Consider the following 12297-nt stretch of genomic DNA (forward strand, 5'->3'; position numbering starts at 1 on the left):
GCCAAACCATATTTAACTGACCTCATGGCACTACAGCCCTGATGGGTCTTGGCCTACCAAGCAACCGCTGCTCAGCCCGAAGGCTGCAGATTACGAGGTGTCGTGTAGTCAGCATGACGAATTCTCTCGGCCGTTATTCTTGACTTTCTAGACCGGAGCCACTATCTCAACACTGGATAGCTCCTCAATTCTAATCAAGTAGGCTGAGTGGACCTCGAACCAGCCCTCAGATCCAGGTAAAAATCCCTCACCTGGCCGGGAATCGAACCCGGGGCCTCTGAGTAAGAGGCAGGCACGCTACCCCTACACCACAGGGCTGGAAAACCGTATTTCCATTTCTATAATTAAGGTGTCAAGAACTTCATATGTTAATATTTTGAGCGTATGGAATGTCAGGTCAAGTACATTTATCTCACTATTTATTTTGCGACAGTTTTCAGCACATGAGGATACCGTGTTTTCTGATCGCATGTCCTTGAGGATACCAGTGGCTTTTCTAATTTCAGTATTGCACAGAATTACATCATATCGGGTAGTGCATGGTTGTGGAAGTCTAAATCCTTTGGATTCCAGAAGATTAGCTCTTTTTGAGGATCTACTAAAAAAATTAACGAAACGCTGTCAGATTATGAATGAAGAGCCTGGCTGATTTTATTGTTTTGGAGCAATGGAGAATGGAGGTTTAACTTGTGGGCATAACAATGTAGAAATATTGCCCTTGGGCAAATTTGTTTAACATAATGCTCAACACCCCCATGTCATATGTTTGACATACAACTTTACCAATCATTCCCCACTTTCGCAGAATGTCAACAATTAATTCTGATAAGCCTGATGCAGTTTTATTAACCGAAACATCATAAACACCTATGAATCTTTTTGTGGGACCCTGTTTTGAGCAGAACTGGAATATTACACTAACTTGAGATCTGTTTGCTACATCTAAGGTCTCATCTGCCTGAATACCAATTAAATCACAAAAATCTAAATCTGCTTTAATTGTCTTCTGAATTATGACAGTTACAGACTCGAATTCATTCTGTATTTCGCTTGATCTGCATTTAAAGCCCGATGTGGACTGGAGATAATTTTGAATGTACTGTCCTGTTTTGAAAGAAGATCTAACAACTCTAGGTAATTGCCCCTATTGATCGAGTCTTCCCCTTCAAAATGACTTCTACATCCAAGCTCCTGTTTCCCAAAGAAACACACAATGTCAACAAGTCTCTCAACAACAAGCCGATTTTGTTTCACGACAGGAGAATTTCCTGTTGTGTATGTTTATCAGGAACTCAAGGGAGACTTCATTAGTTAGTCGGAACATAGAAAAAATGATGAACTCTTCTCAGAAGAACTCTTAAGGTTTCACTTTACTTTTTCCTGCCTCCTGGCTCTTCAGAAATGTGTGCGCGTGTGTTTTGTATTCAGGAATCATTCAAGACGAATATTTTCGCACTACAAGATATGTGGTTAAGGTTATTTTTAATATGTATAACTTTTCCTGTTTTTTATCTCCTTGTAAGATGTGTATTGTTTAATTTTCCTGTTGTGTATGTTTATCAGGAACTCAAGGGAGACTTCATTAGTTAGTCAGATCATAGAAAGAATGATGAACTCTTCTCAGAAGAACTCTCAAGGTTTCACCTTACTTTTTCCTGCCTGCTGGCTCTTTAGAAGTGTGTGCGCGTGCGTTTTGTATTCAGGAATCATTCAAGGCAAATATTTTCGCACTGCAAGTTGTGTGGTTAAGCTTATTTTTAATATGTATAACTTTGCTTTCTCAACGATGCATGTGTTTCCACATTCGTCCCTGTTTTTATCTCCTCGTAAGATGTGTATTAATTAATGTAACACCTTGTGTAAAAACTGGGTTATCTGAAGGAGTTATATCATGTTCAAAATCATGCTTTCACGTCTCTGCGCAATATTTAAAATTTTACCGTTGTTCTTTATAGCTATTGTTGAGAGTGAAGGAGAATTTCCTGTTGTGTATGTTTATCAGGAACTCAAGGGAGACTTCATTAGTTAGTCGGAACATAGAAAAATGATGAACTCTTCTCAGAAGAACTCTTAAGGTTTCACTTTACTTTGTCCTGCCTGCTGGCTCCTCAGAAATGTGTGCGCGTGTGTTTTACATTCAGGAATCATTCAAGAAGAACACTTTCGCACTGCAAGATGTGTGGTTAAGGTTATTTTTAATTTGTATAACTTTTGTTTTCTCAACGATTCATTTGTTTCCTATATTCGTCCCTGTTTTTATCTCCTTGTAAGATGTGTATTGTTTAATGTAACGCCTTGTGTAACATAAATGCCTACATGCTTGCCTGTTTCCCATTTTGGCTGATGATGACGCAAACACAGCGTCGAAACTAGTTCCAAGTACAAATACATGTTATAAATAAAATATAACTTTTTGTATTGAAAAGGTGGACCGTTTTAAGTTTTTCCTATCATCCTTCTCAGTTCAATACGGACAAAAAATGAAATTCTTAGGTTTAAATTCGTTATGATGGCCAGGCAAGCATCAATTTATGGAAATGAGACATAGCTCTCATAGTGCATTGGCACTGCTGGTGGCTTCAAGTAGCCTATGCAGTGGCCTCCACGGTATGCACTAGTCTTGGGAGGTGCGCTAAGTCCCAACTGACGAGCCCAACTTGGCACACGAGGGAGAAACGCAGGCAACCAAGAATGAGTTAGCTGGAAAATTTATAATGCTCTATATTGGCATTATATTGGTATTATTCGTTATGTTTAACGGCTTGAATTCTTGCACCTTCAGATAAAGAATGTTCTATCCTCCTGCGCCCCAGTAAATGGAAACTCTCCTCATTCTGAATATATTTATTTGAATTTTGATACTTCTCTGCTTTTTTAAGAAATTTTTTTGTAACGATTACCCCATTTAAAGTCCATTCCTTTTCACCACCAAATAAAACACTCTTGTAACATAAAAGCTTCTTGCTTTTGGAACAGGCTGTTAACCATGAATATCGTGTATACCAAGAAAATTGAAATTTCCTCGCTACTTTATTGTCAAAATAATATCCAAATTAGGCATACATCTTTTGCTTTTGGCTTCACACTTCTCTTCGTACGTTCAAGATGAGAATGGTTTAAGTTTTAATGAGTTTAAAAGACTTGTTAAGTTTCCGAAGGGGCCTACTTTACTCTAAAGAGTTTCAACCGGATGATGTCAGTCTTGTTTTACTAACAGTCCATGTCTGAATAGTCACAAATAAAGCCAATAATGTATTGATTGCCTACTAATTCAAAATAATAAAACACAGTTAATAAGGTATTTCATTGTCACCTTCGTGCAGGGAGTTTCTGCACTCTCAAACAACAGACGAGGCATGCTTCTCTGGGGTCTAGACCTTGCGGAGAGAGGAGCGCGGGCGGTACCCTTTCTTTCCTCCACCACCCCACTCCAGTCACGAAGCTGAAGGAAGGGAAACAAAACAAAAAGTCCTGGGTGAAACAAGTTACAGACTGCCTCCCTGTCAGAACAAGTAGTATGCTGTCGCCATCTAGCGGGGCGATCAGCGAAGCACCTCATCTGCTGTCATCATGTAGCACATATCAAAGAGGGATTATTGTTGATTTAACACAATAAAAACAGCAGATAAATTTGTTAAGATATTTTTGTGTTTAATCGTATTTCATAGGGAAGGCATTGCCTCAAATGACTCCAAGTAGTTTCGCCACTGATAAAGGGTACAGATCTCTGCATATGGTTACGAGGGTATTTAGGGGTTGTAATAAGGATGTAAAGGAGAGGGCATATAAGTCTCTGTTAAGATCCCAACTAAAGTATGGTTCCAGTGTATGGGACCCTCACAAGGATTCAAGAACTGGAAAAAATCCAAAGAAAAACAGCTCGATTTGTTCCACGTGATTTCCAACAAAAGAGTAGCGTTACAAAAATGTTTCAAAGTTTGGGCTGGGAAGACTTGGGAGAAAGGAGACGAGCTGCTCGACTAAGTGGTATGTTGCAAGTGATAAATATCATTATGGATCCGTATTGAAGATACTATATGTAGAGTGCTAATTAGTTTATAATATCATCTATTCAATACATTAAAAGAAACAATTAGGAATTTCTCTTTATTTCCATATGAGACATGTCCTTTCACTGAAGGCATCATCAGTCACAGTAGTACCTCAAGGCATAAATCAGATACCTGATTTGTAATTAAATTGTAATTACTAAGAAATAACATTGACATATTACAGTGGGGATAGTCAATGAGAAAAACAATGTTCAGTGATAATGTGGATAACAACATATCAACCGTTGGCTGTAATTACCAGTTGTGAAGGATAACAGCGTCAAAATGCTAGGTGTGTCTTACAAAGGTTAACATATTTATTAACTTAACATATTTACATGGGGGCAGTCTAAGGGAAAGATAAGTGACTGGCACCAATAAGTAATACCACAGGGTATTTAACAGTGTCCATCAGCAGTGGTCTGAATAAAATATGATGTTACACTATCAGAAATCTTAGGAAAAAGTTACTAAAATTTCAATGAGAAAAACAATGTTCATTAACAATATGGAGTTAAAAAAGAATTATATTAACATATTTACATGGGGCAGTCTCAGGTGAAAGATATACATAGACGGCACTAATGTGCAAGACCACAAGGCATTTTAACAGTGTCCAGCAGTGGTGGTCTGACATGAATCACTAACGCTACTCTATGTTCCGAGCTGTCAGCGGAGAGACAGCGTGGAATGACATCAGGAGACGAATATGTTTGAGTGATGTCTTTAAAGTAGGAAAGATAAAGCTGGAATTCAAGAGGACAAATTGGGGCAAATATTCGTTTATTGGAATGAGAGTTAGGGATTGGAATGACTTACCAAGTGAGATGTTCAATAAAGTTCCAATTTCTTTGCAATCATTTAAGAAAAGGCTAAGAAAACAACAGATAGGGAATCTGCCACCTGGGTGACTGCCCTAAATGCAGATCAGTAGTGACTGATTGATCAACATCTATATCAGGGTTTCCTTTGTCAGCTACTGTTATAATTTAGTCATTGTTTTTTGACTTCTTTCCTTAGTTTATGAACGTTAGGTATGTGAAAACGCTACTGTAATCATGGATAAAAGTGACTATCAACAAAGCACAAAAGTTTTTTTTAAATAAAATAACTTCATAACACTTAAAAAAGATACAACAAATACAATACAAAGAGACCTGAAAACCATTATTAAGAACATTTCATTTTCGCTTAATGACCTTGAACAATCTAAAATGATTGACATGAATCTGAAGCTTCCCACAGCAAAAGCGCTACCCAAGATCCATATAGCCGATATCCCCGTAAGACCCGTTATCAGTTTTAGAAATAGCCCAGTATCTCAGTTCACTCACAAATTCCTTAAATCACACTTACCATTTTCAAACCAATATGTCAGTGAAAAATTCCATAGAATTAAGCAATAAAATTTAGTACTTCAATTTATCCAAACACCACACAGTTCATTAACTTTATATTATTAACATGTATGCTAATGTGCCCGTTAACAATACCGTACAATTGATTAAGAACAATCTTTCCAAATTCAGTCAATTAAGTATAGGTGAAATAGAGGAATTTATTCAGATTCTGAAATTTACATTGAATAACAATTTCTTCGATGGGTCTTCCCATGTGGTCACCAGCTTCAGGGATCCTTATGAATATTTACATCGATCATTTAGAACATCCTCACATCACTGGTAAGATTAACAACATTCAACATTGGGCTCACTATGTGGATAACCCCTTTGCTATTTTAGACTCTCGTATTACAAACGGCAACACAGAACTTGAACTTATCAACTCCATTGATCCACATATATAATTCACCATATTGTCAGAAAACTATAATGCCCTTAATTACCTGGATTTTAACATTATGTGCAACTACAACAATACCTTAACCTTCAATATATACAGAAAACCCACCCACACCATCAATACCATCCAACAAACTTCTCTGGACCCAGACATACATAAAAAAGCAGCTTACAATAGTATGGTACACAGAGCATTGACTATTCCTTTATCTCGTACAAAAAAAAAAAAAAAAAAAAAAAAAAACACTATTTACAATATTGCAGAATACAACGGCTTCAGTAGAACCTTCGTCAACAGAATATTACACTACGAATACATGTGGCTGTATCATTATCATCATCATCATCATCATCATCATCATCATCATCAATATCCCACTCCAGTTGCCTAGGTATGGTTATGTGGCTATAACATAAAAATTTCATTATAATCAGACAAGTAGTTTTCCACGTATATATTATAAAGTGAGCAGTTCCAAGAGAAGAAGCCAAAAACCCAGGCAATATCAAAAATAAAAAATAATTGATGAACTTAAAAAAAAACTTGTCTTATACTGTCTAATGAAGAATTAAACTCATTTTGAAACAGGCATGTTGGCTCATTTGTAATTAATGCCTAAACTTGAGTGTCCATAATAAAAAATCTGATAGTGCAGGGATGATCAGTGCAACTCTTAATCCAGCTGTCTTGGTGCTTTTATGTCAGTTCTTTCATTCCAATCACTTACACAAGCATTGATGATTGTCCACATTTTGTACTTACCTGATTCTTAACTCTTCAGTGTATAAATACTGTACATCAGTACATGATGGGGATGTTAAAATACTGTAGTATTTACATCAATCAAATTTCAACATATGGCACTTTAATAATTACTACAAAGGTTATAATGAACAATTCTGAACACCATGATATGCCCTAGTATGATTCAGATGTGTTTTTAGTTTTCACTCTTTGAATTCTGAGTATACTGTCAATGTTTTCTAGTAAGTATAGAAGGCTAATTTAAAAAATGACACATACGAGATGAAAAACACAGCAGTTAAACATTTGGTTGCAGGAATATTATATCCAAACTCAAAGAGTATGGAAAGTTAATGGTTTCCGCACATCTCCGATTTTATCACCATACTTCTCATTTTTAAGGAAATCAATATTACCAAGACCTAATAAGTTACAGCTCAATGTCTTCAATAAATTGATCTTAGCTAACTTCAACTCTATCTTCCTCTTCAACCTGAAATAAAATTTAAGACAATTTTAATTTCTTTTTCTAAAGCTGTATATATTAATAAAATTCAACAAAAATTATACCAGCCCAATTACCTTGCATATTCCCCTCTGACTGCATCTTCCTTTGATTTTAACTCCTGTGCTTGAGATATTAACAGGTCATTAAAATTAGCAATTCTTTCCTGGAGCTCAAACACCGTATAATTTATATTTTTTATTAGATCTTTAATTTTCTCGCTTGTTACAACTCTTCTAAGATTTGGCTCTATAATTTTGTCAAGCAGTTCCAGAACTTTCCTAAAACAAGATACAAAACATACAAACATAAATCATTATAGACTTATGCCTTTCAGCATTCAGTCTGTACGTCTCTGAATTAACTAAGCACCTCATTTAGTTCCACTCCTCTTATCTTTAAGTCATTACAAGTTAAGACTAACCATTACCACCTTTGCTTCCTTGTACTTCTCTTACCCTCTATGGCCAAGTCCATTATTTTCCTCCATTCACCTCACATGATCCTACCACCTAAGCCAGTTTTTACCCATCTAGCTCATTCCTAATAGCCTTAATCTCCCAATTCCAAGTACCATCCTGCCATTGTTAACACCTCTTTGTACCAGCAAACATTTTCACTGTGTTCATGTCTGTTACTTCCAACTTACAAATAAGATATCCTAAAACATGGAAATGACTATCTCAGGAAGAAAGAGAACAGAAACGATATTTGATTATTTTATCCTACTTGTGAATTTATTTGCATGTTCTTTAAATAATTTCTTTCGATTACTAAAATAGAGTGTATTTGTGGGTTATGTCTGTTTTCATGCACCCTTCGGTAACCGAGATAGTCTATTAGAAAGGTTTTCACCGTTCATTCTGTAATAGTTGACTTAACATTTTAATTTTCAACTGATCTACCTTATTTAATTCTTCAGAAAGGTTTTCACGTTCATTCTGTAGTGGTTGATTTAACATTTTAATTTTCAACTGATCTATGTTTATTAATTGTTCTAAAAGGTCTTCTGCCTTCATTCAGTAATAGTTGATGTAATAATTTAATTTTCAACTGAGCTACCTTATTAATTGATCAGAAAGGTTTTCAGCATTCATTGTGTAATAGTTAATTTTAATATGTTTATTTTGAGGTCGGAAATTTTTAAATGATTTGCCTTATTAAAGTTATTCTTCAATTTAATTGACGAATTATTATTTCAGCCATTTAATTAATTAATTTTATTTGATTTGCCTGACCTAGCTTCTGCAATCAGCGATGGCCTTTCTTTGGATAATGGGTATGTATTCTGATCTTATATTATTTGTTTGTCATTATCCGAGGTTGTGCTAACACTCTTGCCTTTAATATTATTGCGTTGTGAGAACACTTCTGCAATTTCACTTACACGCAGGTTCCTCTCAGATGGTGAAAGTAGTGGTAAAAGATCTTCATAGGTTGACGCCATGAACAAATAAATTTTTTTTTTTTTTTTAACTACCTTCGTCCATCTGCCATCTTCCCTTCAAGCAATATGTCCAGCCCATTGCCATTTTAAGGTGGCTATTCTCTCAAGAATGTCATTAACTTTAGTGACTGATCTGATGTCCTCTGCTCTCTTCTTATCTTTCCTTGTAAAACCCAGCATTGACCTTTCCGTGTCTCTCTGCGCTATCCTAATGTTCCCTTTTGTAAATTTGTTCAGTGTCCAGCAGCCATAAGTCAGCACAGGTAGAATGCACTGATCATAAACTATTTTCTTCACATTTACTGGCATATTTAATCTGAAGACAGTTGAGTTTCTTCCATACGCCTGCCATCCTAGCTTAACCAGCAAGTGGTCGCTATATGAGATTTTCTCTCACATTATTTTTTATTGTGATATTACTTCACAGTGATGAAAGGGAGGTGACTGTTCCCACTTCTAGCTGAATTTATAACTGTCGTGAGTAGAGCGATTCACATTTGAAGGGTAAGCACCTCCTTCCCTAGTCAGAACAAAGGTTCCTATGCATTACATGTAAGGTTCCTATGCGTCCGTGCACGCTGCATGTGAGCTCCTCTCATCACGCGACTAATGACGGTGTTGTTTTGAAGTGGAGCGGGTAACTTACTCCTGTTATACACGTTAGTATTTGTATTATGAGCACGAAAATGTTATTGTGTTCAGAAACCTTGCTTTGTACGTAAATATTACTAGATATAAGGCAGGACAAATTGGGGCGAATATTCGCAGTGTTGCCAACTTATATTTTCAAGATCCGCTAAATACTACTAAAAATCCGCTAAAATTCCGCCAAGAAATCCAACCTCAAATAATGGACAATAATAATAATAATCTGAGGAAAATTCTCGGCCCCCGAAAAACAGAAGATGGATATAGACTGAGGTCATGCAAAGTGACAGAAGAACTTTCCAACATTGCAGCAGACATCCGCAAAAGACTGCCGGCAAGTAGACAGACACACCAGATTCTCACCTACATAGAACATCTAAAAAATATTCCATGCGTACTGGCAGTGAAGAAGGATCTGGATAAAGCCCAGATGAACTCAAATGACACCGCCGACAGAAACCTCTATAGGAAAAAATCAATGGATGGAAAGTGCAACCAGAAAACGAAGTGAAAAAGAAGACTGGAGCAGAGTGGACAGAAGAACGAAAAAGGATCCACGGAGAAAGGATGAGAGCTGTTTGGCAACTCAGAAAACAGAATCGTTAGAGCTTTGTGTGATCCATTGGGTCCATACGCACGTAATAATAATAATAATAATAATAATAATAATAATAATAATAATAATAATAATAATAATAATAAATGTCTGTACTCACCTGACCTGTGAGTTCCACTGGGATTAACCCCCTGCCTGCGAGATGGCGAGCTAAAATTTGTATGCGTTTTACTGCCGGGTGCAAGCTAGGTGAATCCCCTACCTCAAGTGCCACACACAGAACAGGCCAGTTTATTAAACGGTCTTCCTTCATAGCATAAATATAAATGGTACTCTCTCACAGTTTCATCATCTGTTGTCATTCGTCAACTAAGAGAAGTACCCTTTCCCCACACATTACAAATTTTCTTTTTTCTTTGATATTTGCTTTACGTCGCGCCGACACAGATAGGTCTTATGGCGACAATGGGACAGGAAAGGGCTAGGAGTGGGAAGGAAACGGCCGTGGCCTTAATTAAGGTACAGCCCCAGCATTTGCCTGGTGTGAAAATGGGAAACCACGGAAAACCATTTTCAGGGCTGCCGACAGTGGGGTTCGAACCTACTATCTCCCGAATACTGGATACTGGCCGCAATTAAGCGACTGCAGCTATCGAGCTCGGTCATTACAAATTTATGATACCACGATCTCATATAACATCAGATCAAAATAACATGTTTTCCTCATGTGACTGCTAGCTCCTGAAAAGAAATACAGAATAGCTCAGAGACAGACTGGAGTACATTTTAAAAAAAAGTAAAATGAATAAAACGCTAAATTCCGCTATAATAAATCTAGAATTCCGCCAAGAAATCCGCTGTCTGCTAAATGGTATATTTCTCCGCCGACAGTCTACTAATTCCGCCAAATTTAGCGGAAAATCCGCTAAGTTGGCAACAATGAATATTCGTTTATAGCAAGGGGAGTTAGGAATTAGAATAACTTACCAAGAGAAATGTTCAATAATTTTCCAATTTCTTTGCGATCATTTAAGAAAAGGCAAGCAAAACAAAAGATAGGGAATCTGCCACCTGGGCGACTGCCCTAAATGCAGATCAATAGTGATTGATTGATGATGTGTGAGATTTTATTTTTTACAACTTAGGACGGAAGTTATTTTTATGCACATTGCATATGTTATTTTAAGTACTAATTTGTGTCTTTAATAAAAAGCTAATCATGTCCGGCTCCATGACTAAATGGTTAGAGTGCTGGTCTTTGGTCACAGAAGTCCCGGGTTCGATTCCCGGCAGGGTATGGAATTTTAATCTTAATTGGTTAATTTTGCTGACACGGGGTCTGGGTGTATGTAGCATCATCATTTCATCATGATGCGCAGGTTGCCTACGGGAGTCAAATCAAAAGACCTGCATCTGGCGAGCCGAACTTTTCCTCGGACACTCCCGGCGCTAAAAGCCATATGCCAACTATCTCTCTCTCTCTCTCTCTCTCTCTCTCTCACAGCTAATCATTTCATTTTAATCCAAAATATATAAGGTAGAACTTGCGTTTCATTTCAGTAGTAAATTTCAGCCTTATGCCCCACAAAACTGTGAAAAATGACATATTTATTTTAACGTGAGAGAAAGTCTCACGCGCGACCACTCACATTACACTTCGGCTAGCGACCACTCGCGGGTTAATGCCTCGAAAAATTTCTGGTCTTATATCACCTTTCATATTCATCAACAGGCCCAGATATATCCATTGACCTTCTCTAATGGCGTGTTGCTGATGTTCACATTTCCTGCTGTGACCCATTTGTTGGACATGACTTTTGTTTTGGAAAGGTTCATATTCAAGCTGTCTGACTCACATTCCATGGCAAGATCAGTAACTAATGTCTGGAGTTTGTTGCCAGTAATGTAATATCATCAGCAAATCTGTTAAGCCTTCTGCAGAAATGAAAAGGTTAGCACAGGATAAGGTGGCATGGGGGGCTGCATCAAATCAGTCTGTGGAATGATGAAGGTACAATTTTTCCAATTTTTGGGTGTTGACACCATTTTGTGCAGCAAATCATGCAGTTTCTTTGTGTATATTCATTTGTGTGAATAATGCTAAGGGTCCAGTGATATTCACAGTTAAATATTTTGTGGGAGATGGAAGACCGATGAGAGTCCTGGTATTTGAAGGAAAAATGATGACAGTCCATTCTACTCTGTTCTTAAGGAAGAATTATACTTCTCGGGAGTTGGTATTTCTGTTTATTTATTCTTAGTGTTGCTTTGTTGGGTTTACATTAATGAACATTTCCATTATTAATGCTGCAGTTTAGTAAAAGTGAGGTGTAAATCTAAAACCAAGTGCAGTGTTTCTGTGAAAATGGATCTAGATAAAAGTCCAGAATTGAGCCGAAGTGCGAAGAGAAAGTATGGGTGAGTGGTTGATGCAGCAAAAAGAAACTAAGAACACAGATACATGAAATAGGACAGGACTGTAAGTGCAACAGATTGAAGTGTTTTTATAGACTGAATGAAGGAAATGAGGAATGATATCATT

The 12297-nt window shown here is 37.0% G+C and overlaps 1 protein-coding gene across 1 annotated transcript in view; it reads right to left on the reverse strand.

Moving 5' to 3' along the window:
• Positions 1-6425: 6425 nt before the first annotated feature.
• Positions 6426-12297, reverse strand: part of LOC136881763 (uncharacterized) — a 145508-nt gene continuing 139636 nt past the window's right edge. Inside the window, exons 4-5 of the mRNA XM_067154203.2 lie at positions 7182-7385; positions 6426-7092 (exon numbers count right to left, since the gene is read on the reverse strand). Coding sequence (XP_067010304.2) covers positions 6933-7092; positions 7182-7385 — 364 coding nt within the window. The 3' untranslated portion in view covers positions 6426-6932. The remainder of the gene's footprint in view (positions 7093-7181; positions 7386-12297) is intronic.

Source organism: Anabrus simplex, chromosome 1, assembly GCF_040414725.1.
Source record: "Anabrus simplex isolate iqAnaSimp1 chromosome 1, ASM4041472v1, whole genome shotgun sequence".
Classification (NCBI taxonomy): Eukaryota; Metazoa; Arthropoda; class Insecta; order Orthoptera; family Tettigoniidae; genus Anabrus; species Anabrus simplex.